We start from the raw sequence: 27761 nt of genomic DNA on the forward strand, positions 1-27761 counted from the left end.
AGCAGAGTTTAAAGCCTATTTAACTCAGTGGGACTTAGTTCTGAGTAAAAATGCTTAGGATTGCAGTGTGAGGCTGCACAGTCTTGACCCAGTTACCTGGGAGTAAGGTCCATTGAATACAGTGGGACTTACTTCTCAGTAGACCGTGTCAGGCTCCATTTACAATAAAGGAATAAACACTCCACGCACATTTCCTAAGAAATGGCTGACTGCTGAAGCATTGCACTTGAAGAATTTGAAGTGGATTGGTGATGTTTTCCTTCAAAATTATAGGGAGAGCTTCGTATGACAGCTTCATTTCCTTCACTGGGTGCAGGTATTTTATTTTCAGTCTAAACAGGACTCTGATTTTGCACCTACACACTCCAAGACAAGGAGGGGAGGAAATAGAAAAACTGGGACATTTCAGGATCCAATAAGAAACTGGGATGGTGTCTGTAATTCTGGGACTGTCCCTGGAAAATAGGGACACTTGGAGGGTATTAAGTTTACTTGAGGTAGGACTATAATAGTGGAGAGTAGAGCTTTTGACCACCTTGGTTTGTTATGATGTTTCTGGCTGTTAAAAGTAGGTGGGTTATGAGTTATTTGTTGTGTAAATGGGCATTATTGTCTTGGAAGATGTTTAGTAGGGCCAATTCTGGGGTGATTTCTAATGCTTGCTTAGTTATTTTACATATTTCTTGTATGGCTGTTGTCCAGAATAGTTGGATTTTGGGGCACTCCCACCACATGTGAAGGTATGTTCCTGTGGAGGTGCACCCTCTCCAGAATTTTGGTGAGGTTCCTGGGCATATTAGCGCTAGTTTTCTTGGTGTTAGGTACCACCTGTAGATGAGTTTCAGAGTGAGTTCTTTTCTTTTTGTTGATACAGATTTAAAAGGGGGTTTAGACCACATTCTGGTCCATTGAGTGGGGTTAATCTCATAGCCTATGTCATCCTCCCATTGTTTCTTGATTGTGTCTAGGGGTTTGTGGGATTTTGGAGTAGTATTTTGTATATTGCAGATACCGTCCCTTTACCGTGTCCCTTTGTTGTTAGGAGGTCTCTCAATATTCTTTAAAAATATCTGATAAGTTGTGTGCATGTCACGAAGAGGTCATCTTTGTAGTGCATCAAATAAGCAATAATAATTTGACAGGGGGATAGGAAAAATAGTTGCATAGATTTAAAAAACAACAACGCACCAACCCCACAAAGGTAAGGACTTATTGCTTTCCATGCCCCAATGCTCCCTTGTCGCATGTGCTGTCCCACTGCCAACTCCAGGTACAATAGGGGCATGCCTTCCACAATTAACATGATCAGGTAGGGGATTAGAAATCCACCTGTAAGAGGAACAAAAGATTATATTTATTAAACAAATAATGCGCTCACAAATATTTTAATTAGCGGTGCTTGCGATACAACCAGCCAGGTCTAATATATTGCACCAATCGTTTTGTACACTTTCACATTTCCACATGTAAAATAAAATAATAATAGTAATAATAGTAATAATAATAATAATAATAATAATAATAATAATAATAATAATAATAATAATAATTTATTTATACCCCGCCCATCTGGCTGGGTTTCCCCAGCCACTCTGGGCGGCTTCCAATTGAGTGTTAAAAACAATACAGCATTAAATATTAAAAACTTCCCTAAACAGGGCTGCCTTCAGATGTCTTTTAAAGAGAAGAAGCTCCCTTACGCGCTTTCACCACCCCCAGAATAAACTGCTTTCTGGTTTAAAACCAGACAAAGGGTCTTACCACACTATCTAGAGAGGAATACAGGAATACTGATCATAAATGGGAGGAAACACAAAGAAGCGGTTTAATCCAAACCATTGCTGCATTAGTAACGTGTGAGGGTACACACACTCCAAATGAACAAAATTCCAATTCCTACTATATTTCAGATCCCATGCAATTATAACACTAAAGTGCCATCTGATACATGGAAACCCTAATAAGTTTCATGGGACTTATTCCCAGGAAAATGACTATAGCCAAAGTTGCGTAAGTTTATGTAAGAATTGGTGCCTGGATTGCTTTTTCTTTTCTTATCTCATTTTTCTTTTGTCTGTTAGATTATAAGTCTATGGATAAGGCTTGTTTCTTAAATGTATTATTATTTTGAACAGTGCCTCAGAAATTTTAGGCGATGATGATATCTCCCACAGCCTGTTTTGGCCGCTAATGCCAGAATCATTTCTTGTAAACAAATTTGTACTCCAGATGTGATTATGGAAAGTCTTTCACACAGTCCATACTAGTAACTGTTAAAGGATAACTAATTGCTTTAAAAAGCATTAAAATTTAACCAAGGGAAGAGAAAAAAGATCAAGAGTACGATGGCACTTAGAAGTCAACTAAATCTTCCAAAGGAAGTTTCTCCTTTAAATCAATGGATCTGACTTGTAGGGATGGGCCAATCTGTCATCTTCAGTTTCCAGTCCTAAAATCATTTAACTAGATTTCCCACATCAGTTTGTGATGTAAATTCACTGGCACTTCAGTGCAAATTTATCCTGGGTGCCCAATATATTGTACAACTTTTTTTTGCAAAGCAATTTCCCTCCAATATAATGCATTATTGTATGTTATTTCAGCTGTAGTTTCACATTACTGGGCTGGAAAACTGCATTGCAAAATTCAGACAGGTGTGAATTTTGAAGACCAGCAGTGTTTTGCTTCTTGTTTTTTCTTCTTCAATTTTTTTTAAATTTTCCAAATTTATAACAAACCAACAAACATTTATCCTGATTATAATAATTCCACTTTTGTTAACATTGTTAGGTGACTTCCTCAAATCCCCCTGGCTGAGTTTCCATATAAATCATTGTAACAGTTTTCGAAAACTATTTTCCCATAAAATTAACATCAGTGTTTCGCTTCCTGTATTGTTCTGGAAAGTATAAATTAGGTGGGTTTGCCTGAAGTGATAGGCAAACTCACCAGGTGTATGCTTTCCTACATTTTACGGGGAGAACTCACCGCAGAGATGCCATTTTGAACAACACTCCCACAGCATAGCTAACATGCAGCATAACCTCTCAGAAAACCTCTAGTCCAAGCTTTCTGTGTTTGACTTGGAGTCACCATGTCTGACCACAAAAAAAATACAGGGTTGTGGTTGTTTTTGCTGGGTGGGAGGTTGTATAAAAAGGTTTCCCCAGTTTTCTTTTCAGCGCAGGCCAAAGTATTTCTGTAAATATCTATTATTTGGTGTTTAATCTCCAGCATTAACATTCCTTGAAGCGGGGGGACTGTTGAGCAGTACAAATGAATGCAATCTGCATAGCAGCCGACGGAGAAAGTGAGGTGAATGCTCAGCCATAATCCGTTTTATTTCAGGGAATTAATATTTGCACTGCTTGTGCCTTTTTATTAACAGCCCCTTTGTTTGAAACTTAGGTAACTTCTTCCTTGCAAAGGGAAATCTCAGGCGTCTAAGAGCCTCGGCATTGTGGCAGAGCCCTTTTATAATTGCAGGAGCCTAAAAGAACGAACTAAGAATTTGGAGAGGGTTATCAGCTTCAAAACTTTGGAGACCAGCGACGGGTTATGCTCAGCCTCTCTTGTTAAAAAGAAATCATGGACCCTCTCCTCATCTGGACTTGGATTACAGAGCTAGGAGAGGAGGCTAACCTTTGCACCATACTGCTGTCCCAATGCAAATTGAAGCTGAAGCTGCTGTTTGCCCCAGTCAGGAAAGCTTTCAGGTAGGAAAGACCAGAAGCTGTTTCAGACCATCTAGTTCAGTCTACACCAGTGTTTCGCAAAGTTGGGTCTCCAGCTGCTTTTGAACTACAATTCCCATCATCCCTGATCACTGGTCTGGCTAGATAGGGATGATGGGAGTTGTAGTCCAAAAGGAGCTGAAGACCCAAGTTTGGGAAACGCTGGTCAACCCCGATTGGCAATGGCTCTCCAGGGTTTCAGGTAGAGGTTTTTCCAACCCTACCTGGGAGTTATGATAAAGGTAAAGGGACCCCTGACCATTAGGTCCAGTCATGGCTGACTCTGGGGTTGCGGCGCTCATCTCGCTTTATTGGCCGAGGGAGCCGGCATACAGCTTCCGGGTCATGTGGCCAGCATGACTAAGCAACTTCTGGCGAACCAGAGCAGGGCACGGAAACGCCGTTTACCTTCCCGCCGGAGCGGTACCTATTTGTCTACTTGCACTTTGATGTGCTTTTGAACTGCTAGGTGGGCAGGAGCAGGGACCGAGCAATGGGAGCTCACCCCGTTGAGGGGATTTGAACCGCCAACCTTCTGATCAGCAAGTCCTAGGCTCAGTGGTTTAACCCACAGCGCCACCTGCGTCCCTTAGGAGTTATGATAGCCACCATCAAATATCTGGAGGGCTGTCAAATAGAAGATGGAACAAGCTTGTTTTCTCCTGCTCCAGAGTCTAGGACCAACAGCTTCAAATTATAAGGAAGGAGATTCCATCTAAACATCAGGAAGAACTTTCTGACAGTAAGAGCTGTTTGAAAGTAGAATGGTCTTCCTCAGAAAGTGGTGGACTCCCCTTCCTTGGAAGTTTTTAATCAGAGGTTGGGTGGCCATCTGTCATGGATGCTTTAGTTGAGATTCCTGCATTGCAGGGGACTGGACTAGATGACCCTTGGGGTCCCTTCCAACGACAATTCTATTATTCTACTTGGTGATCCTAGGGATTAAACCTGGGAGGTTCTGTATCAAGACAGATGCTCTATCACTGAGAAACAACCCCATCTGTAGGCCCTTTTAGCCCAGAGTCATTTAAGGCTTTACATTGGTACCTCTGGATGTGAATGGGATCCATTCCGGAGCCCCGTTCGCATCCTGAAGAGAATGCAACCCGCATCTGCACGTGTGACGACTTGCCACTTCTGCGCATGCACGTGATGTCATTTTGAGCGTCTGTGCATGCGCAAGCAGTGAAACCCAGAAGTTACATGTTCCGTTACTTCCGGGTTGCCGTGGAGCGCAACCCGAAAACGCTCAACCTGAAGAAACTTTAACCCGAGGTATGACTGGATGGGTAAAAACTAGCACTAGGAATTGGGCCCCAGAATTAATTGGTAGCCAGTGCAGCTGGGCCAGAATCGGTGTAATATGTTCAAACCATCTTGCCTTGATGAGCAACCTGGCCTCTGAATTCTGCACCACCTGAAGTTTCTGAACCATCTTCAGAGGCAGCCCCACATATCACCTGTTGCAGTTACCTAACTTTGAGGTTACCAGAGCATAGATGACAGAAGCTAGGCTATCCCTGTACAGATAGAGGAGCACCTGGACCCCCAACTGAAGCTGATGGAAGGCACTCCATGCCACCGAGGCCCCATGAGCCTCAAGCAACAGTAATGGATCCACACTGTGTTCCTGCTCCTTCAGAGGGAATGTAATCCCATCAAGAGCAGGTCACCTCCCAGCCATCCGGTCTAGGGAACCGCCCACTAACAGTGCCCCAGTCTTATCTGGATTGAGCTTCAGTTTGTTGGCCCTCATCCAGTCCATTACTGAGGCAAGACAATGGTCCAGCACACCCACTACCTCACCTGCAGTTATAAAAGAGAAGTCAAGTTGTGTGTCATCAACATATTGCTGACAACATACTCCAAAACTCTGGAATAATAATAAAAAAATATTATTTATACCCCACCCATCTGGCTGGGTTTCCCCAGCCACTCTGGGAGGCTTCCAACAGAATATTAAAATACAATAGTCTATTAAACATTAAGTGCTTCCCTAAACAGGGCTGCCTTCAGATGTCTTCTAAAAGTCCTATAGTTGTTTTTCTCTTTGACATCTGGTGGGAGAGCGTTCCACTACTGAGAAGGCCCTCTGTCTGGTTCCCTGTAACCTCACTTCTCGCAGTGAGGGAACCGCCAGAAGGCCCTCGGCGCTGGATCTGAGAGTCTGGGCTGAACAATGGGGGTGGAGATGCTCCTTCAGGTATACTGGACCTCAGTGGTTTCGTGTAGGTGTTAAATAGCATAGGGGTTAAAATTGAGACCTGAGGAACTCCACATTGAAGGCTTCACGGGGCTGAAAAGTACTTCCCAAGCATCACCCTCTGGGGACGACCGTCTAAGTAGGACAGGAATCACCGCAAAGTGGTGCCACCCACCTGTCACTCGGACAGCTGCTCTAGAAGGATACCATGCTTGATTGTATCGAAAGCCACTGAGAGGTTGCAGAGAATTAAGGGACACATTTTCCTTGTCCATCTCTTGAAAGAGGCCTTTATACAGGATGACCAAAGCAGTTTCTGGGCCAAAACTGGGCCTAAACCCTGAGAGAAATGCATCTAGAAAATAAGTTTCCTCCAAGAGCACCTTGCAATGTACAGCACAAATGGCTGTTATGACACCTCAGTCTGGTGTTGCAGGGCTGCCTTCAAATGGGCAAATCTGTCCTGGTTTATCATTTTTCCAGTTCTCCACATTTCTGCAACAGTTTGCATTAAAAAAAAAAAAAACAAAGTCCTAATGAAAACTCATCAGCAGTTTAGCAAATACTTTTGTATGCAATTTTGCCTGATACACAATTATTTGCAAGCAATTCCCCCCAATGTAATGATTTGCTATGTTATTTTCATGAACATATACAATTTTTGAAATGCACAGTTTAAATGCAAATCATGTAGTTTTGCATTAAAATCCAAAGTGAACTGAATTTCCCCCTCGTCCCTTGGACTTGCACACAGCAGGATGCATCGCATCTCCAACAACATGTTTGGTATTTTTTCTTCCTTGCAGAGTACAAGTTGGATGCCTTTGAAGCTTTGCTTCAGCAGGTCAGGGCTGTGATCTGGTGTGCTTTGAGTAACTGGGCTGGACAGGAGGGCTGTGTTGGCCCAGCAAAGATATAGCTCACCCCCAGCATCAGTGGAAAACAAAGCCTCCTGGTGGGATGTTATAACTTGATGCAATCCAGATCACAAGAGTGGATGAAGCAATCACTCAAAGCTGACACGAGATGTCACAGTCCACCAACAGACACTGCTTAAGGGCAATCTATACTAGTGGGAACGTTGTCCCTGAATGCAGATGGAAGATGCATTGCTCTCCTTGTCATCACATACCCTCCCAACATTTCTCACCCTATTCATTAATAATAATAATAATAATAATAATAATAATAATAATAATAATAATTTTACTGTTTATACCCTGCCCATCTAACTGGGTTGCCCCAGCCACTCTGGGCGGCTTCCAACATATATAAAAACATAAAGGTAAAGGTAAAGAGACCCCTGACCATTAGGTCCAGTTGTGACCAACTCTGGGGTTGCGGCACTCATCTCGCTTTATTGGCCGAGGGAGACGGCGTACAGCTTCCAGGTCATGTGGCCAGCATGACTAAGCCGCTTCTGGCGAACCAGAGCAGTGCACGGAAACGCCGTTTACCTTCCCGCCAGAGCAGTACCTATTTATCTACTTGCACTTTGATGTGCTTTCAAACTGCTAGGTTGGCAGGAGCAGGAACCGAGCAATGGGAGCTCACCCCGTTGTGGGGATTTGAACCGCCAACCTTCTGATCAGCAAGTCCTAGGCTCTGTGGTTTAACCCACAGCGCCACCCGCGTCCCATATATATATATATATATATATATATATATATGCAGGTTTTGGTGTCCTCGGGTGTCTTCCCGTGTAAAAGTTGGGGTGTCTAGGCGACGTTTCGACGAGGTCTCACTCGTCATCTTCAGGCTGGTGCTTTCGGCTTCTTGTTACTGGAACAGAGCAGGATCTCAGTGTTTGAGTTCCTATAAATACTGTTGAGGGGGTGTGGTGTATAGCCTCCAATGTTCTGGGCAGAGAGGAAGTTCCCAGGCTAGTGTGCCTTTTCTTCTTTTGTTCCTTAATTACTTGAGGGATATCTTGAGTGATTTCTTGAGTGATATCCTGAGTACCACTTAGGTGGGTCATTAGGTGTGGATTAGTTGCTAAAGTCTTTGTGTCTTGACCTCTTGAACTTTGTGAAGAGTTTTTCTGAGAAGATGGCTGTACTGCACTTAGCCACGTACATTGGACAAACAAACAGACGAATAAATGCACGTATCGCAGAACACAAGAATGCCGTCAAAAAAGAAGAAAAAACTTCCTCTCTTTTCCAACACATGAAAGAAACAGGACACGAAATTAATTTTGCAGATTCCAAATTGCTCTTTAACATGGAACATCACCACAAGAGAATAATCATGGAAGCCATCGAGATAGAGAAACACCCTCACAACATGAACAAGCGTGACGACACATCCCGCTTGCCAGACATCTGGAAATTAGCCCTCCCCACAAAAACTGACACCAGATCCAGAGGCACACAGAACGCTATCACCAATCAACCACACCAGACCCAAACCCAGACCCTCTCCACAGACAAATTACAGACACCATCCAGTAGCCAAACCATGGTGGCACCTCCGGATGCTGCACCCCCCTGCAATCCCTACACAGATCTGGCTGACACAGGCCACAAAACCACAGCTCGCCCCTATACACGAAGCCAAGCCAGAGCACAACTAAGTGCAGTACAGCCATCTTCTCAGAAAAACTCTTCACAAAGTTCAAGAGGTCAAGACACATATGGGAATGTTTGTTGTGTTTTTTAATTGCTTCTATTTTTCTGTTTTCTTTCTTTTTCTTTGTTTCTTTTTCCTTATTGTGATGTGTTGTCTTGTTTTTGCGTAATTTGGTGTTTTCTCTTTCTTCTTTTTGTAACCCTTAAAACTTTAATAAATTTAAATTTAAACTTTAATAAATATTACTATATAAAAAAAGAAAAACTGTATTTTTGCTTCCCCCCTGCCCCAAGTCGTGTGTGTGAGAGGGAGACACAGAGAGAGATCTTCTGGGAGAGGATAGCTGGGATGGTAAGAGAACTTTATTCCAAGTCTAATTGTCAGGGGAGAAGGGGGCTCCTAGGTGCAACCCCTCAAATTGCCACTCCTCTGATGAAACTAGGCTATTACAGTGGTACCTCGGGTTCTTAACCTGAAACTGTTCTTAACCTGAGGTACCACTTTAGCTAATGGGGCCTCCCGCTGCTGCCATGCCACCGCTGCATGATTTCTGTTCTCATCCTGAAGCAAAGTTCTTAACCTGAGGTACTATTTCTGGGTTAGCGGAGTCTGTAACTTGAAGCGTCTGTAACCTGAAGCGTCTGTAACCCGAGGTACTACTGTATATTGACGTCAACAGATGGGTTTCTGTCAGTCCTAATTTCTGTGGCAAGTATTTGATAGGTACAGGACTTCATAGGTGCTAAGGAAGGCCTCTCTGGGCGCATGTGCCACACTAGGAACCCATGTGATGACATGCATCTGCAAGAAAGCGAAGTGGCTCTCCACTGGCACGTAAAAACCACCCATGACTTTAGGAGCATGCAGCTGTTCAGCTCACCTCAGTTAGGACAAGAGACTCTGTCAGAACTGATAGCATAACGAGAATATACCTCAGGCACCAGGTTAAAGTTTAAAGGAACAAAACCTTGACTACTGACTTACAGTTTTAAGTCCTACTCTGGAACTCAACTGAGGACGGAAAGAGCATGTGGATAGGAGAGCCGGTGGACATCAGAGGATGCTGAGACCTTTGGCTATTGCTCTTGACCCACCTTAAAACACAACATCTTATTTCTTTCTCAACCTGAGGAACCCAGCATCCAACACTATTCTGAAAAAGGCAACCCTTGCAAGTCAAGGTGCTTGAACGCCGATTCTATGCTCAGAGTAAACTCCAGGAACTCACGCTTACCTCCTCCGTGCATCTGGCATAAATAGGGAAAGCGCCATACGTTCCCCAGTCCCACTGCGTAAGAAATGCAGGCAAAGACAAACTGCAAGGGGTTGTCCCATAACGGCCGGGCTTTCTCCATTTCTGCTGTGTGGTGCTGGGTTGCGTACGGCGGAGCGTGCCTTTGTCTTCCCTCCTTCAGGTGCTCCTCAAGCCCTGCTGGAGACACAGGCAAGCGCCTCCAACCAACTCCGAGGAGAACATGCTTGCCAATTGCCAGCCAAGCTTTTTAATTGCTAATCTTATTAACAGGCACTTTGTGAAGTGGGAATGCCAGTTAGGTAAATAGGGAGGCGGAAAGCAAGCTGTAAAAACCAGCAAATAATTGTTTGGTTTTCAACTCAGCATTTCTGGGAAAGATCTGAAATGCGGTTGTTTGGTTTCGCCCCATGCTGGTCTTAATGTCAAAAAACATTTGGGGTTGCACAGGATTACACTGTGACAGGCCCACAGGGCTTTGGGAACTATTTGCACCTGTCAACATCTTGTGTTTAATTATTTGTAGGGGGAAACATACCACACAGTATGGGTTTGGGTTACGGCGCTCGCCGCCTTCAAAACATTCCATTTAATTTGCAAATTACCTCACAGATGCCTGGGGTGGGGCAGGGGGAAAGGTTCTCCTCACATATCGAAAACAACCACGCGGGGCTTTTGCTCAGAAAAAGGATTATAAAATGGAAAACACAGTAGGCTAGATGGGGTAAAATCACAGAAATATTTTTCGCCCATCACATTGTTCAACTTAGGTTAGAAGGAGGACAAGCTGTTTCTGAATCAGCTTGGTTCTCTGAGATACTGAGGTAGATGCCATGTAAATCTCTGTGAAGGGAAAACTACAGTTACCATGATTCTTTGCGGTGGGAACGCTGAAGTTTTTAATGTATGTTGTGGGCACAACCAATGTTTAAAGAAAGGATATTTTCCTTTCTGAGCACAATTCAAAGTGTTGGTGTTGACCTTTAAAGCCCTAAACGGCCTCAGCCCAGTATACCTGAAGGAACGTCTCTACCCCCATCGTTCAGCCTCTGAGGGCCTTCTGGCGGTTCCCTCACTGTGAGAAGCAAAGCTACAGGGAACCAGGCAGAGGGCCTTCTTGGTAGTGGTGCCCACCCTGTGGAACGCCCTCCCATCAGATGTCAAGGAAACAAACAACTACCTGACATTTAGAAGCCATCTGAAGGCAGCCCTGTTTTTAATGTGTGATATTTTAATGTATTTTTAATCTTTGTTGGAAGCCGCCCAGAGAGGCTGAGGAAACCCAGCCAGATGGGTAATTTATATCCCATCTATCACTGTGGTGAATGCTCTGGGACAATGATGGATGCTCGGTGGAGTACGTATCATGAACGTTTTGAGGCAGATTTGTGGCCTATTATCGTTAACATTTACATGCCCTCTTGCTTTGAACCCTGGTCTCCCAGCACCTAGGTCCTAGTACCAGGTCCCAGTCCAGTGTTTCTCAAACTTGGGTCTTCAGCTGTTGTTGGAATACAACCACTGGTCCCGATAGCTAGGGATGATAGGAGTTTTAGCCCAACATCTGGAGACCTAAGTTTGAGAAACACTGTCCTAGTCCAACACTCCAACAACTACACAACACTACACCACATGCAGCAGGCTTGTTGAGAGCAGAATCACATAACCATAAGCACAAATCATCACAAATGCACATGAATGGCGGGCAGTGGGAACTCTACTCTAGTCTTGCTGCTTATAGGCAGCCTGTTTATTGAAGATTAATCCTGATTAGTTAGCACAAGGTTTGCAAGGAGCTTAGAAGACATCACCAATTCATTGAGCATTCATTCCGCTATGCTTGCAGGGAGGTTAGAAGATGTTGCATCCATCAAATGTTGTCCCACACTCTCAGTGCATTCCCCCCCATCTTTCTTATCGCAAAAAGTTAATTTTGGGGTGTGTGCGTGCAAGGCGAGAAGAGCTTGTTTGTTGCACAAGGACTCCAAATCAACTTTAATTGTACAAACTGAATTTGTCAGTATGCAGTTGACTCCCACTGGAAAATAGCGACAGTCTGGAATTGCTCGTAGTCTGGTAAAGCAAATATCTGATATACTATCCTGAAGCAGAATAAACAAATCACCCTAAAAGGGTCTTGCTTCTCCCATAGCCACAGCCATGGATTCCGACAGAAATCAGGCATGGCTCTGTCTTCCAGTGTGGTGTAGTGGTTAAGAGCGGTAGTCTTGTAATCTGGGGAACTGGGTTCGCGTCTCCGCTCCTCCACATGCAGCTGCTGGGTGACCTTGGGCCAGTCACACTTCTCTGAAGTCTCTCAGCCCCACTCACCTCACAGAGTGTTTGTTGTGGGGGAGGAAGGGAAAGGAGAATGTTAGCCACTTTGAGACTCCTTAGGGTAGTGATAAAGTGGGATATCAAATCCGAACTCTTCTTCCAGCTTCCCGGCCTGCAGCCTTGCCAAGTTCCAACTTCTAGTTCACATAACCCAACTCTCGACTCTGACCTCCAAACAGCTGAGAAAGGATGGCCCACCTTTTTGTCCTCTGGCACAGAACCACTGCCTTTGTTAACAACCCATAATTAAGCCATTACCTCACCAGGAAGCTAGCCTGGCTATTGTAGGAATTTGAACCCTTGCTTAGATTTTAACATTTCCTGGATCAAGGAAGGGTCTCGGCTTACAGCCTAACTGCTGCCCCCCCCAAAAAAAAACTCACAAAATTTACTTATTTGGTTTATATTCTGCTTTTTGGCCCTGAGAGGCTCACAAAAGAGTCTCACAGTAGAAATCACGTACAAGTGTGGTATCAGGATCAGAAATAATATAGCCTCTGGAGGTCAAACTGCTGTGTTAGCAGCAAGTGACCTCTTTGGGCAGTGTGTGTGTCCTGAAATCCTGGCCTACCTGGTCACAAGTCTGTAAGTCAAAGTCCAAAGACCAGTGGTCAATCCACGCATCCAAAGTCCAGTCCCTTAGAGGTCCAGGTGCATCCAAGTCGAGGTCCACCAACATGGGTGTTAGAGCAGACACAGCACCTCAGCTCTGCTTCCCTTTTACACTTTGCTTGCTGATTGCATCATCTGGGCTTGATGAGGCCTGTGACCCTCACCTGTCCCAAGCCTAATCCAGCAGAGGAATCACACACCTCCCAGATCTAGTGAGCCTCACCTGGTCAGCCAGGGAGTTGGGCTGTGGGCCCTTGGCTGCCTCAGTCTCCTGGAATGTCCCTCTTACTGCTCCCTACACATGTTTGTGGAGACAGGGGTCCCTCTGGTGATGGGTCCTGCTGCTCTGGTTCTTGTGTTTTTTAGTCATTTAGTCGTGTCCGACTCTTCGTGACCCCATGGACCAGAGCACGCCAGGCACTCCTGTCTTCCACTGCCTCCCGCAGTTTGGTCAAACTCGTGCTGGCCTGTGTTCTCAGTCTTCAAGAACATTGCCCAACCATCTCGTCCCCTTCTCCTTGTGCCTTCAATCTTTCCCAACATCAGGGTCTTTTCCAGAGAGTCTTCTCTTCTCATGAGGTGGCCAAAGTATTGGAGCCTCAGCTTTAGAATTTGTCCTTCCAGTGAGCACTGGTTCTTGTGTACTGACCCCTATTCCCTCGCCATCCTAGATCACCCAGTGAATACTTCCTTCCCTGTCCCCTGCTTGCCCCGGTGTGTCCCAGTCCCAGCTACACCCCTCACTGGGATCCTCTTCCTCTTCCCTGTTGTCCTGCCAGTTCATGACATCATGGGAATCCTGGGCTGCCCAGACAAGACCCCTTCTTTCAGCCTCGCTGATGTGCTCTGAAGGAAAGCAGAACAGTATGTTTGGCACCAGCTTGGCTGCAGGAGTTGCTGGAAGGAGACATAGAAGGTGTCATGCACCCGTCTTAGGGACTCCACTCCAGAGTTGTGTAGGCTTCGCTCCTTAGCCTTTTCTTCTCCCGAAGATATCCCACAAGGCAGTGGAAGTTTAGGATCAGAGCTTTCCTTCCCGTAGATGGACTACCTTCCCAGGTGTATGAGCCCCATCTCTCCTTCACTTCCTGCCACAGTACATACAGAAACTACCTTCTTGACTGTTGGACCCACTACTAGTCTCATCTGCTCAATCTCTGGAGCCTGTCCCTAACTCACCAGCAAGGGCTTGAGACCCATGGGCTACCTTCACCTGGTTTACCCAGTCGAGGCTATTTCCTGGGTGTGGCACTCTCATGCTGTCAGCTTCTAGAAGTCACAGGTGAGAACCGAGTGCAGGATGGGGACCAAAGATAGACAAACTACCCCAGAAGAACATGTCCCCCACCAGAGGTACTACCCCTTCCCTAACACTCCATATAAGAGTGGGTTTGAGTGTTTAGAAACAAGCCTACTATATGAAGGCAACATTCACATTTTTCAATCCGCCCCCCGGCTCTGCACCTAGGGGGAAAGTCCCCTGACTCTGGCAGTGGAAGAGGGGATTCTAAAACTCATATGAGGTTCATGGATAGGCCTGTGTGTTATTAATGCAAAAAAACTCTGTGAACCCAATGGGAATGTATTCATTTTAACAAAATTTATATACCTCCCGATTGTTTACAAGGAACCTGTGTGGGAAGAGCCCTATGATTCCATGATGCGACTGGGAGAAAGTCAGTGATGCCACAGGAGTGGGAGATGCATATATGTAGGGCATTTCCTGTAAGTCTAACTGGGACGCATACACTCCAGAGGAGGGCTAAGGAAGCCTTGCTGTTGACTCCTCTTGGTATCTAACTGATCAGTGATTGACCTACCTTGTAAAAATACGTAATGGCAATTCTGTCAAACATCAGCTTCTTATGACAAGTTAATAAATGATGGGCAATCTGAAAGATAAGTAGAGTGCAAACCTGCTTGCTCATAGCCAGATTTCTGCTTGAATGGAACATCAGATAAAGCTCCGGATAATAATTTGAATGAAACGTTTTCCTTGGCTAAGAATATCACCATGTAATATAGATTAACAGCACTATTTTGGGCATGTCCAGGGAAAATTGTAGAGGATTGCAGTCTTAATTATATGATGAGTTTGGGAGGAGTATCATGGAAAGAATGAGTGAGCTAAAGAGATCTGATAGGATAAAATAAACAAGATATGGTGCATACAAATTATTTAAGGACAAGGGCTCCAGAGTGGCCACTTTATTAAACACCTATGTGTTCATACATGTAACTTAGCTTAGGTCACCTTCCTAATAACCAATTTATGGCATGATAAATGTAATGAATATGATCACAGGGAAAGACTGACTGAAATCATTCAATCTTTGACCCACTTCCACAATATTTTATATTTTAATTTTGACTGTGGCGTTAAATTAACAAAAATTCTCAGTGTTTTTATGTAAGAGACTAAAAGGTAGCACCTTTGCTGCAACATCAGATTAGGGGTACTTCCAGATGGATGTTTAGTACCGTTTATGCATGCAGTGTTTCTGCCTCTCCCCACAGCATCCACACAATATTACTGATATCAGAATGTTAGCTGGTATTCCCTGCTGCTCACCACATTTAATCTGGGGAATGTCAAATAGGTTATACAGTAAATTTGGACCCATTTACAAATGAAGCCCACATATAGAAGTATCCTTAGACTAAGGCTGCAATCCTAACCCGACTGACCTGCGAGTAGGACTTTCCTCTGAGTAGATATGGTTAGGGACTGCATTGTTAGTCATGTAAAGTGTATTAGTCCCAAACCAGAGGTCCTCATGACTTAAACCAAGAACACAGAAAGTAGCCTGCCTTAAAACAAGCAACAAAGTATAGTTGCTTGTTCTGTTATGCTTATTTGCTGTTAGTAGTTCTTTTGAGGGCCAGATGAGACAAGATATTGGGAAATCTGAGCAGCCACACAGTGTGTTTGTGATTTGGATTGAGGCTGCTGTGTTAGGGCTATTTCCTCCAGTCTAAATTATACCCCACATCCAACAATCTACCATTTGCCCCCAAATGTCATGAGAGCTATTTCAGTAAGGACTGTATGACCCTTGTTTTTTCTTTATGACACATCAAAGAAAATGGGTATGTTTTTAAGCATACTGGTTTACACTAATTTTTAGACAAATGCAGTCAAAACATATGAAACATACTGAACAGTTAAAGTATTACCATTTTGAACCACTTCCAAGTCAATTAGTGACCAGCTACTGAATTCAGCCACTTCCCTGCTATGCAAGCTGTTTATTCTGTCATGGCAATGTGAAACAGCTTAAATTTTGACTGACAGAAAACATGCTTCATTTCATAAGCACAAAAGCACATTGAAAAAAAAGGTATTTTTTGCAACCTCCTATTACTGTAAATGCATCCGATTCAAATTTTGAGGTACAGCCAGGGAACAAAATCTATTGTATTAAAAATGAGTGTGGGATTAAAGCTAGTATATGCTGCCTGAGGAAAGGAATCATTCAATTTTATATTTTTGAGGGGTTTTTTTTGGCAATTTATATCCACAAGCATTTACGAGCTTCTTTGGAATCTCGAAGCAGCAGGTATGCAAGACACAAATACACACTATGGTAAAGTATATATTAAAATATGTAATTTATAGGCTCTATCACTAGAACCTGTCACCTTCTTAGAAAAGCCTTTAAAGGTTTTAAAGGAGAAATTCATGGGGCTAGAGCCAAAGGGTTGCTTTCTCTGACAGAGGAAAGGAATCTTCAGACCCAGCAGATACAGAATAGGTCTATCGTCTGTTATCCCTGATAGGTAAATGACTCGTGCACATCAGCAATTGTAGGGTAGTGTGTGTGTGACGTTGTTGCTTGTGGGCTTTCTGGAAGCAATGTTTCTCAACCTTGGGTCCCCAGATGTTGTTGGACTACAACTCCCATCATCCCTGAGCTCTGGCTTTGTTAGCTAGGGATGATGGGAGTTGGAGTTCAACAACATCTGGGGACCCAAGGTTGAGAAAGGCTGCTCCTAGAACCAAGAGGTTAGACTAGATGGACACTTTGTTAGATACAGTTCCTTCCCACCCACACCACAAATACTTCTCCTTCCTCTATTTCTCCCTCTGGTTGTTACTTGCTAAAAAAAATTCTTAGGAAACTCTTGAAAGTTTCTTGAAAGTTCTTTTCAGTCCCTCCTAACAATTAAATAGAATGTTGATTTGTTAATGTATAGAGAGGGGATGTGAAGAATCAAGATTTAAAACTACATTTCATAATAGAAAAAACCAACCACTGCAATTTAAGATTATTGTGCTAGTCCAGTAATACTGGATATTGTGTCTGTAGCTCTTTAGCACAGGCTGTACTTTGGTGAAAGAAAACTTGGTATTTTTAAAAAAATGCACTTAGTTTTGCTGTAATTATTCAGCAGTCATTGATACTCTATAATGAAATGTTTATTTATATTATAGTGCACTGAAGCAAATAAAAGAACCAAGATTTACCATGCCCATAAAGAATAATCCACATAATGATGCTGCAAAGCCTGTTACTATGAAACAGAGCTTGATCAGAGAGTTCCTCTGTCAAATTATTAGTTCACATTCCTTCTCTTGCATTCTATTTTGTTTTCCTACCCAAAGATGAAGCAAAAAAGGGATGGGGTAAATAATAATGTCACCTACTGTATAAAGGCAAGCCACACCCACTGAGCCATCCATTTTTGCCTCTGAGCCACCATGTGGCCTCCAGAAGGTTGTGTATGCAGGAATGCAGCTCTCAGGCTGAAAAAGTTGCTCTACTTCTGCTATACAGCCTTGACCAAAATATTCTGAATTTCATAAAAGGTGAACTATGCAAATATGCATACCTGTGTTTGATTTATATGAGCAGAATTTCCATATAAGTCACTGCAGTATGGGATCTCACTCAAGATATCCACTGGTTGTTTGCTTTTTAAAAGAGAGAATAAGGTCAAGAGATGTAAACTGCTGTGAGATTACATACAAAAATGCCTAACGTGTCCTTCTGTATTTGCTGAAAAACAACCAAACAGGATTTGGGAGGCAAGAAGTTTCATTAGCCTTAATTAGGAATTTAATTAAATTAGGAATTTAATAACATATATAACAAAGACAAAATATATAGCAATATATGGTTGGCAAATACACAGAACCCAAAAGGTTGGAATACTTGCATGATGAAGACTGGTTGACCTGTCACTCCCAAAAGTAACAATAGTTTCATCTAGTCTGTTGCCAACTTAGCATATTTGGGGGAAAAACCTCTACTTTCTGTTCTACTATTGAACATTTACCTCTAGAATGTGATATATATTTCCTGGCATATATGGACAGATTCCAGAAAGGCTGTTTGCTGCATATGCTATTGATTTCAGTGTGGAGTATCCAGAGTTTCTGTGCAAACCATCAGAGAAATGAATGGAAGGTGTATTGGAGATGGGATTCCTTACATTTGTGATATAATAACGAAATTTAAGACAGCGTAAGTTCAATTAGATGTGTAAAACAAAAAATATATTTTTACTAGTTAGTTAACATTTGAGCACCAGCTTTTCCACTTTCTACACATAACAAACAGATTGTTTTTCTCCCTTTAGTGCAGAAGCTCTTTTGAAACTACTGAGCTAATAATTTTTGAAATAAATAGCAGGTATGAATTAACAAGTTACTTAGAGAATCACTGCTCCTAGTACAATTGTAAAAGAAAGGCCATGTTTGAGAAGCATGTAAATTACAGGAATTTAACTCTTTGGGTCTGTACCTTATAGGTATGAAAAGAACTGGAATTTGAACTTTTGGTTTTGTTTAAAATAAATCTTTCTACTTCACAAGAATTAATACCTCCATGTTTGTAGTTTTCCAGGCAATCCACAAGATAGCTATTCCAAAGACATGAAGTACAGAAATAAAGACTATGCCTTTTCTTTGCTCTCAATTCTATTACGGCTTCCTATCAATAAACATTTTTTTCAGAAAAAGAAAACAATAAACTCCTTAGAAAGCATAAATCCCAACATATTGGGGAAAATAGATTTCATATTTTTAAAATCCTATGCATTTTCTTTTTGTGGCAGTTTAACACAGCAAATGCTCTTCAGACCTTAATCGTCTGGTTCGTATCTAAAAGTAAAAGAAATAAGAAAACAGATTAAAATATATTTTTTTAAATAAACAGGCAAGATAGGAAGGTAATGATTAAATAATCACATGAGACGTTGCCAATAATCTAATTTATTTTGAATTACAAAATAATCTGATAATTTACCATCTTAATACATAACCCTAGAATTTATAAACCTTATCCAAGCAGCTCAAAACCCTATGAATTTGAAAGCTCCATTTGAGCCATTCCATTCCAGTTCTGCAGTGCAATTTCAATGAAACAGTACTGAAACAGATGGACACTCTAAATATCTAAGTGACTAGATATCCACTAGGGTTACTTAGCTCTCTATACACATTTGGAGGAAGATGAAAAGTGTATTGCAGCAGTGGATAGTGGGGTGGGGAGACAGCACCCATCTGACCTTTGGTTGCCTCACTGCTGCTACATACCAGGGAAATGAAAGGGAACATGACAGTGAGATATGAACACATTGGCACCATGCTGCCCTCACATAACCGTGTTTCAGTACGCAGCAGCAATACAGGTGACCAGAAGCCAGGCGAGTTTCCACCTCCACTGTCTACTAGTGTATTCTTACTAACTTTTTGAAGTGTAATCTGCCACCATTGTATCTTGTCAACAGAAAGAGCTACTCGTCTCCTTTCTGCAGCACTTCAGTAAGGACCACCTCTTGTGGTATGCATGTTTATGGGTTCTCGCTGCCTAAGTTGTAGAAAGAACATCAGGATATCAGGCTGTGATCCAAAGAACTCTGCAGCTAGATCTGAATGTCCAAGGCAGCTTTACCCTTGTGTTTCAGACACAGCAGTAATTTGTGTTGACTGGCAAACAGGTTTTGAAAATGTGTGGGCTTCTGATGTCATTTGTACTATGGCATGAAGGTCAGCATTTTAAAAAAGGAAGAAATTTTTACTGAGCTCGTCCCAAGTGTTCAAAGTGCATCAGAAGCAAGCTCACTGGACCCCAACCTGTTTTCAGATCATGGAAGTATCTAGCGCTTAAAGGTTTTCCAAAAGCAAAAATTACCATACAAGCCACATGCTGAGAGGACAAATGAAAGAGCACTGCTTACTTTGAAAGCTTCTTTCTTAATTCCTTTATCTGTTCATTCTTCTTGGAGAGAATCTCTTTCATATTGCGGTAGGCAGTTGTTTGTTGGAACTTCTTTTCCAATTCCTGTTAATTTGAAATTACCAATATATTTACTCTGTTATTTTTAAAAGTGAAATAGACACTGTTTATGTATTTAACAACTCTCACTTAAAAACCCCTTAAAGCATTTGTTTGCCTGGCTGAGTGGTGTGTCACATGGGTAGTGACATTTTAGTAGGTGACCTCTATTGCCTCTACTTCTCGTTGCTCCCTACATGAGCAACCTACAAAAAACCTACAAAAACAAAAATAAATGTTTGGGATTGCTCAGTGCTCTGAGTGGAGCATGTACATGTGTGCCAAACATCTGTAAACTAATATAATTCCTCTTTCCCAGCCTTCTCCAATTGATATTTGGCTTCAGCATAAAGCATCCAGGATCTGATTGTGTTGTTGAGGGGTGGGGAAAGGAATCAAATCAACCCTGAGCCTCCTTTCGCTGTATTTTCAAACCGCTCCGACAGTCTTCCTGCTGCATGGAGCTCTCAGAGAGACTGAAAAACAAAACAGCCAGTATTTCCTTTGCAGCAGGAAGGCACCCTGCCGCTCTTGCTCTCAGATATTGCACAAGCACTCAGAGCACCAAGTAGTCCTAGTTTGTTTTTATTTACAGATCTTTTACAATTCTGTAAATCAGAATTGCACAAAAATATGTATTTTAAAAAAGAGCAAGCAAACTGCAGTTTAACCTTGCAAGCAAACTGGGGGAAGAGGGTTGAAAAACTCACATTTGAGGTATTTTCTGTCAAGCTGTGCCCACAGGTGTTGATGGCAAGCAGCAGAACACCAATTAATATTGTGCTAAAAAAACATGTGTGGACCCTCATGTGTCAACTGCATGCACAGAAACACTGGATCCGAGTTACTGCCCCTGTGTATATGTGCCATGACAATATTCCGCTCCAGAAAAAGCTTGTGCACTTTTATCAATGCCTTATGTTACAGGCGTTTAGGAAGGTGGTAATGACTATAACTATTCAACAGAATACTAACCTTTTCAGCCATAGCCAACTGGTCCTGAACCTTAAGAAGGTCATGCTTTGTTGTTACCAAATTCTCTTCCAATGATTTTTGGCTTGCAGTACTGTCTTGCAAAGTCTTTTCAAGCTTGCACTTCAGATCAGCCATAGTATTTTCTAACTCACTAATGTCCTGAGTTGGGTTAAACTGAAAAAAGGAAATATATATTCATGATTTAATTAAATAAATGCATGACCATTGGTTACAAAGTAAACAACTGTTCTCTCTAAAAATCTGAAGTTTCAAATTATAAAAATAAATACAATGAGCTTATTTCTCTATTTCAATTATTAAGCAAAAAGGTTCCCAAAGCATCTTACAAATGTACGAAAGTAACTGCCCTTGAACACAGAAGAAAAAGGGAACAGGAGGAGGAAAAAATGAAAATTAATGGCAGTATTTCTTAATTATAGAGTTCTTCTAATGATCAGCTGGAGGCATTCTAGTTCAGACATCAACTCAGCCTCGTTTTTTCCAGAACAGGAGGATGATAAAGGCAGTAACTTTATGTCATTACTTAAAAATCAAAGATAGAACTCTGAAGTGGAGCTGACATAGTAGGCATAGTACAATCTTAATTCTGGAAAGCAATGTAGAAAATAATGGTATACTTAATATGTACAATGTTGCCTAAAAACAAGTCCCTTCTTGTCAGGGTGACTTAAAAGAATGCCTGGACACTTGATTATATATGAGTACTCTGTTAATTTTAATAACATAGCTCAGGGTGGCCCAACTTTTCATATCAAGTGGGCCACAAGAGTACTTCGACATAGAACCCATGAGTCACACACTGCCTTGTTGCGTGGGGTAGAGGGGGGTGAGATCAAAATTTGATACCCACACCCAGCCCTTGCACTGCCTTCCCATAGAGACACTGGACTTTGGGAAGGCAATGTTCTTCCAAGGAAGCATGCATATAATTTTTCTGAACTTACTGAAAACTTACATAAAGCCTGTCTGAAATCAATGGGTACTTTTGAGTAAACATGGAAAGGACTTTCAGAATTAGAGAATTGATGAAAACACTTTTAAATTGACAGTAGCAGATGCACCACAGTTTAGTATAAGTGTAAACCCTGGAGCAAAGTGCTGAAATGCTTAGAAATGAGAAATCAAATACATACCACAAACCATATTAGAAAGCAAAGCAAAGCAAAACAAAACAGGAAATGTGAATTATAACAATGAAAAAGGTGTATGAAAGAAAATTTAAAGCCTGCCTCAAATTTAGGATGTTACCTTATTCAAAGAGAAATTCTTATTTTGCAATGCCAAACCTGTTTTATTTGTATTATTCTTCAAATTTGGTTTTAGAACAGTGTTACATACGATCGCATCTGGATAAGTAAGATTAACAAGATGATCTCTGAAAATTTACTCAAATAATCTACATGGAGTAATTTTATCAAAACAGCAATATTCAATAGAAATGATGTGAAAACCTTTTGATCTCCCTGGGCAATTTGTAGCTCACGTAGAGCCTTCTCTAACTTTGATTTTTCATCCAGTGCACTTGTAGCCTGGAAAAGATTGAAAACAACATTTAGACCATATTTTTAGAAAAGTAATAGAATTACTACTCTTTTGATACACATATACCAACATCTCAAGCAAACTTACATGCCCTTCTATGGTCTTTAATCTAGTCTTCAATTTTTCATTTTCTTCTTGGAGTCTTGCTATTTCCTGTGAACAATTAAAAAATTAGCTTGCTCTTGACCAAATCCTAAATACATCATGCCTAGCACACATAAGTGTTTTTCAGACTAGAAAAAAATGTATGCCTGTGTGAGACCAAGAATGTTACTAGGATTTGGCATACTGGACTTTGTTCCTGCTTTATTTGAAAAATAGAAGCTGTACAGAAAATTAAACTAGGATGAAAAGTGGGATCCACATCTAACTAACATTCCCTGTTTCCCCAGGCAGCTGTTCAGGCACCTCAGAATGAGGAACGATGAAAGGAACTGAATCTAAAGGAATCATTAAAGGCTGGTGTTGACAGGGAAATGTTCTCACTTTAATTTGGGGTAGAAATGCATTAATCTTGACTGCTCTATGAACATCTTCTAGTTCTCAGCTTCCATTTCTGAAGACATAGCTTCAAGCTCTTTTCTGACAGAAACATCACCTTTAAAGATATTTTCCTGTCCCCTCGCTCACGTTTATTTTGATTACACACACCATTTCACTCCACTGACACATACACCTTATGAAGCTAAGAAGAGGCTATGGGGATTCCGGTAACTTCTAAACAGTTTGAAATAATATAAAACAGGTTCAGTTGAACAAACAATGAACCACAATAAATATCACAAAAACCAAGTTTTACCTTGTTCAATAATTCTGATGCTCCTTCATGCAATGGAGTAAGTTTAGGCTTCACCAACTCTGGATTAGGCTACAGTAGGCACACAAATGTTGCAAAGTACTCAATTAAACATTTTCTTTCTAACAAGTATTGTAATAGCAATGATTGCTCCAGCCTTTCCATACTTTGGCTGGAAGACTAATCATATTGTAGTGAATATGGTGCCCTCCAGATGTTTTAAACTACAACTCCCATCAGCCCCACCCAGTGCAGCCAATGTTCAGGAATGATGGGTGTTGTAGTCCACAACATCTTTATAAATGGCTCATCTGACTGGGTTGCCCCTGACACTCCGGGCGACTCCCAACAAAAATAGTAAAAACACAATACAGCACCAAACACTAAAACCTTCCCTGAACAGGGCTGCCTTCAGATGTCTTTTAAAAATCACATAGTTGCCTTCAAATGTCTTTTTAAAATTGTGGTTGTCACTGAGCCCTTAATCATATACTCTGTGCATGCTAGAGTAATCAGAGAAGAGGGGTGTAGCGATCAAAAAGGGGGTTCCTACACTCCTAAAAAGTCTGCTATCTTGGGCTGACATTGCCTCAGCTGGTCTTCCGGTCATGAAAAGAATGCCTTCCTCTCCATCCCATCCACAACTGGACTGTCACTGCTTTCTCCCTAGCTTGCTGGGTAACTGGGTCAGCCTGTCCACTCTGAAGAGCCCCCTGAAGAGCTGACTGACAGTGACCTCCACAGGACATCAAGCTTTGGAGCAGGCAAAAGCAGTACAAAACTCTCTCAGAGCTGATGCTTGCTCCAAGAACAGCACGGCATAAGAAAATCTTCCTTCCCTGACTGAGAGCAAAGGACTCACATGTTGTGTTCAGCAGGGGTGCTCACTAGTTGCAAGAACTTTCTTTACTGTTACCTTTCCCCTTAGACAAGAACCACACACAAAACCCTCACAGCCTCATTTCACAATAAATCTGGTGAGTTTTAGAAATAGACACATACCTTCTTATTTGAAGATGTAAATTCTGACTTTTCAAACTCTGCAACTTGCTCTAGTAAGTCTCTTGAAAAAGAGTAGAAAATATTTTAGTCAAGCAATTCTACTGAGCACCAGGTTATATTCCATAATTCATAAAGCAATGAAAAGTTAGAAAATGAAAGAATTAGCCCTGAAGTCTTACATGTGAAAACTATGCCAAGACAGAACCTTTAACGAAGACAAAACAATCACTTCTTAGATTTAAAAAAGCCAATCATTTTGAGACTAAGGCTGCAAACTTACCAGGCAGTAACCTCCAAAGAATTCACTGATACTTCTGCATGAACAGTATTATGCTATAAACTGCCATTTATGAAACTACTGTGGTGGGAAAGACCTTATTAGTAAGGATACACTTTAAGTGGATACAAAATTCTCTTTATAGTATTTTACCTATTTTCCAGCTCAGAAATGTCAGTCTGCAGTTTAAGATACCACTTCTCTGCTTGGAAAAAAATCTGGCGCAAAAGTAATACATTGGTATAGGCTGTGTTAATAAGTTCTGACTCCACCTCACTGTGTACCACAGTCTGCAAGCCATCCAGTATATCTGTCACTTCATCAATAGTATATGTGTCTTCCACCAGCCTAAACAGAAAAGCCCACAAAACAGAATTAAAAAAAATAACCATGCTAACAACCCAAAGCATCAGCAGTATTACAAGACCTTGAAAGATTATATGACTATTTATTTTTCTAGTAAGATGACTGGCAAACTGGTCAAATGCTATAGCCCATCACTAGACTGAGCACTTCCAAATTATGCCCATCATCCCAGAAGTGTCTTCATCCTGCTTTCTATAAAAGTATCAGCAAGCAAACATGGCTGTCTGACATCTGAAATATGTCACTTCCCATAGTTTATTAAGGAATGACTCCTAATATTGGTATCATTTGTGTTTACATTTGTATTACAGGTATTCCATTCTCATGGTACCTGCTTTCCTTCAGGTCCTGAAAACAAGAGTCTACTGTCTTAAGACGCTGGCCACGCTTGGAGCGTGCAAATCGCATGTAGTTGATAACTTCATTCTGGTGTTGCTCATTCAGACCCAGCTCTGCCTGCAACGAGAATAAAAACAGCAATGAAGCTCATATCAATAAAGTATCGTATCTGGATTTCCTGCTAATGAATTGATTAAAACTCAGAGCCAGAGCTATTGTACAGGTGACAGTAGAAGGTCCCATATATTGTTGAGAAAGAAACAAGAATAATAATAGAATAATGGGGTTGGATGGGATCCTGAGGGTCCCTACAACACAGGAATCCTGCCCACAGTCATTCCATAGTGCTGGTGGGTATGAACCACCAATCTTCCAGTTAAGAGCCAGACACACTGACCCATTGCACTACAGAGGTTCAGGGGTAGAGATAGATACAACCATACAACCAACCAACCAAGGAAACACCCAAAACACATAGCAATAAGTCATTGGGTCTTGGTCCCCAATTCTCACCCTCATGACCCTACAATCTCTTATGTGCATTTATTTGAAAGCAAGCCCTCATGGGTGGTAGATGGTTGATGGAGGACCCTGGGTTGGAGGCAAGGAAATGTTGGGTTTTCCATGGTGAGAGGACTCTGTATATTATTTATTCTATTTGTATTTTTTGTAGCTGTTTCTGTTTTTTATTTACATTAGTTTTCTATATCGCAGTGTACTATGAAAAGCTTTAATAAAAAAATTACATGCTAAAGCAAGCTCAACTCAGTGGGCCTCTCTCCCACTTAAAAGCTGTGCAGAAATACATTCCTCCCCTATCCATCCTGCAAGGTGGTTGTTATACCAAGGTGGTTGTTGATAACCTGCCCATCTGACTGGGTTGCCCCAGCCACTCTGAGCGGCTCCCAATGTATATTTATTTATTGAATTTATATACCGCCCTATACCCAGAGGTCTCAGGGCGGTTCACAGAAAAGATCACAATATATAAAATCAAAATAAGAATAATAACCCAATAGTAAAGGTAAAGGTACCCCTACTCGTACGGGCCAGTCGTGTCCGACTCTAGGGTTGTGCGCCCATCTCACTTAAAGAGGCTGGGGGCCAGCGCTATCCGGAGACACTTCCGGGTCACGTGGCCAGCGTGACGAAGCTGCTCTGGCGAGCCTGCACCAGTGCAGCACACGGAAACGCCGTTTACCTTCCCACTATAAAGCGGTACCTATTTATCTACTTGCACTTAAGTGTGCTTTCGAACTGCTAGGTGGGCAGGAGCTGGGACCGAAAGACAGGAGCTCACCCCGTCGCGGGGATTCGAACCGCCGACCATACGATCGGCAAGTCCTAGGCACTGAGGTTTTACCCACAGCGCCAGCCGCGTCCCTAACAACCCAATAACACCCCCTAAAAAAGATATATAAAATGATGTATATAAATGTATGATGCATATGATGTATATAAAAACATCAGAAAACTGCACATTAAAAGTAGGCAAGAGGAGCTCTATTTGTGGCAACGAACTATTGGGAGAAGTCGGGCGCGGGCTTGTGCGTGTGTGGATAGGCCAAAACAAACGAGCATAAAAATACATGTCCTAAATTATGTTTAAGTCCCGCCGTCCTACACGAAAGGGGGCGGGGTGAGGAGGCGGCGGCTGAAGGATCAAGGCCGGCGTGGTTTTGGGGACCGCGAAAATCACGGAGGGAGGCTCAGGCTCCCTCAGCCAGGATGAACCCCCAATTTCTAAACCCGGGTGGGTGGGTGCGTTGGGGGGGTGAGGAGCGAGGAGAACCCCAGGCTGGTTAGGCCTCTCTCAGGCGAAGGAGGCGCCACGCTTGAGGGGTGGGGAGACGCCACGGCCTCGTCTCTCCCTTCTCGGGAAGCTTGAGGGTAGCTAAGCGTTGCGTGAGGGGGCAGAAGAAGAAGCGGGGCGAGGCTGAGGTAGCGCGCCGGTTGCTCACCATGACGAACCGGCGGCGGCCCTGAGGCGAAGCGGCGACGGTTTACAGCGCGGCGGTTGCCATAGCGACGGAGCCAGGAGGCTCGCGACCCCCTCCTTCGGAATGCCGTTGGCGGAAGAGGAGGGGGGGGAGGAAACCGTCGCGAGGCCGGAAGTTGAGGCGCGCGGAACGGCCGTTAGGATTTGAACGTCCGGCCGGGGGCGGAGCAGTTGAAAGGCAGCGCGGAACGTTCGAATGACGGCTCTAATGTTAGAGACTGGGCTGCCTTCTTGCTTATTTCTCCCATAGGGCGGGGGAGAAATCCGGGGTTTTAACGTGACTTTTATCTCTGGGCGGCTGTAGCCCCCTTTTAAAAAAAATAAAAACAAGAGGGATGCATGATCTAATTCAGGTTTTATTTAGTGCAAGCATGTCGTTTATTCTCTCTCTCTCTGCGTAAATACTATTATTGTTATTAATTAAATTTGTATTATTATTAATTTTTTAAATC

At 42.5% G+C, this 27761-nt stretch overlaps 2 protein-coding genes across 7 annotated transcripts in view; both read right to left on the bottom strand.

Moving 5' to 3' along the window:
* The window catches only part of SLC6A20 (solute carrier family 6 member 20), a 27047-nt gene extending 12120 nt beyond the window's left edge, over nt 1–14927 (bottom strand). For 2 of the 6 annotated variants that reach the window (XM_081882986.1, XM_081882981.1), the window contains exons 1-2: nt 9743–10652; nt 1189–1329 (exon numbers count right to left, since the gene is read on the bottom strand). In XM_081882986.1, the coding sequence (XP_081739112.1) occupies nt 1189–1329; nt 9743–9863 (262 nt within the window). In that variant the 5' untranslated portion in view covers nt 9864–10652. Of the gene's footprint in view, nt 1–1188; nt 1330–2988; nt 3050–9492; nt 9614–9742; nt 10653–12668; nt 12912–14625 lie in introns of those variants that run through there. The other 4 variants (XM_081882982.1, XM_081882984.1, XM_081882985.1 and 1 more) reach the window with 4 other exon arrangements.
* A 2819-nt stretch (nt 14928–17746) lies between these two features.
* LZTFL1 (leucine zipper transcription factor like 1) lies at nt 17747–27431 on the bottom strand. The gene is made up of 10 exons (XM_081883055.1): nt 27272–27431; nt 25303–25427; nt 24759–24953; nt 24329–24389; nt 23330–23398; nt 22618–22683; nt 22440–22517; nt 20968–21141; nt 19895–19998; nt 17747–18815 (listed from the first exon to the last, which is right to left on the bottom strand). The coding sequence occupies exons 1-10, from the start codon at nt 27272–27274 to the stop codon at nt 18797–18799; spliced, it is 894 nt and encodes a 297-aa protein (XP_081739181.1). The 5' UTR covers nt 27275–27431; the 3' UTR covers nt 17747–18796.
* Nucleotides 27432–27761: the final 330 nt, after the last annotated feature.

Source organism: Podarcis melisellensis (assembly GCF_964234715.1).
Source record: "Podarcis melisellensis genome assembly, chromosome: 12".
Classification (NCBI taxonomy): domain Eukaryota; kingdom Metazoa; phylum Chordata; class Lepidosauria; order Squamata; family Lacertidae; genus Podarcis; species Podarcis melisellensis.

Excerpts from the sequence above, each read along its gene's own strand:
- LZTFL1 (XM_081883055.1), bottom strand. Across the intron at positions 24,390-24,758 it reads ATTTCTGAGCTGGAAAATAG|AGACTTACTAGAGCAAGTTG; the intron begins GTAAAATACTAT and ends CTCTTTTTCAAG. Across the intron at positions 19,999-20,967 it reads AGTTGGCTATGGCTGAAAAG|GAATTGGAAAAGAAGTTCCA; the intron begins GTTAGTATTCTG and ends TCAAATTAACAG.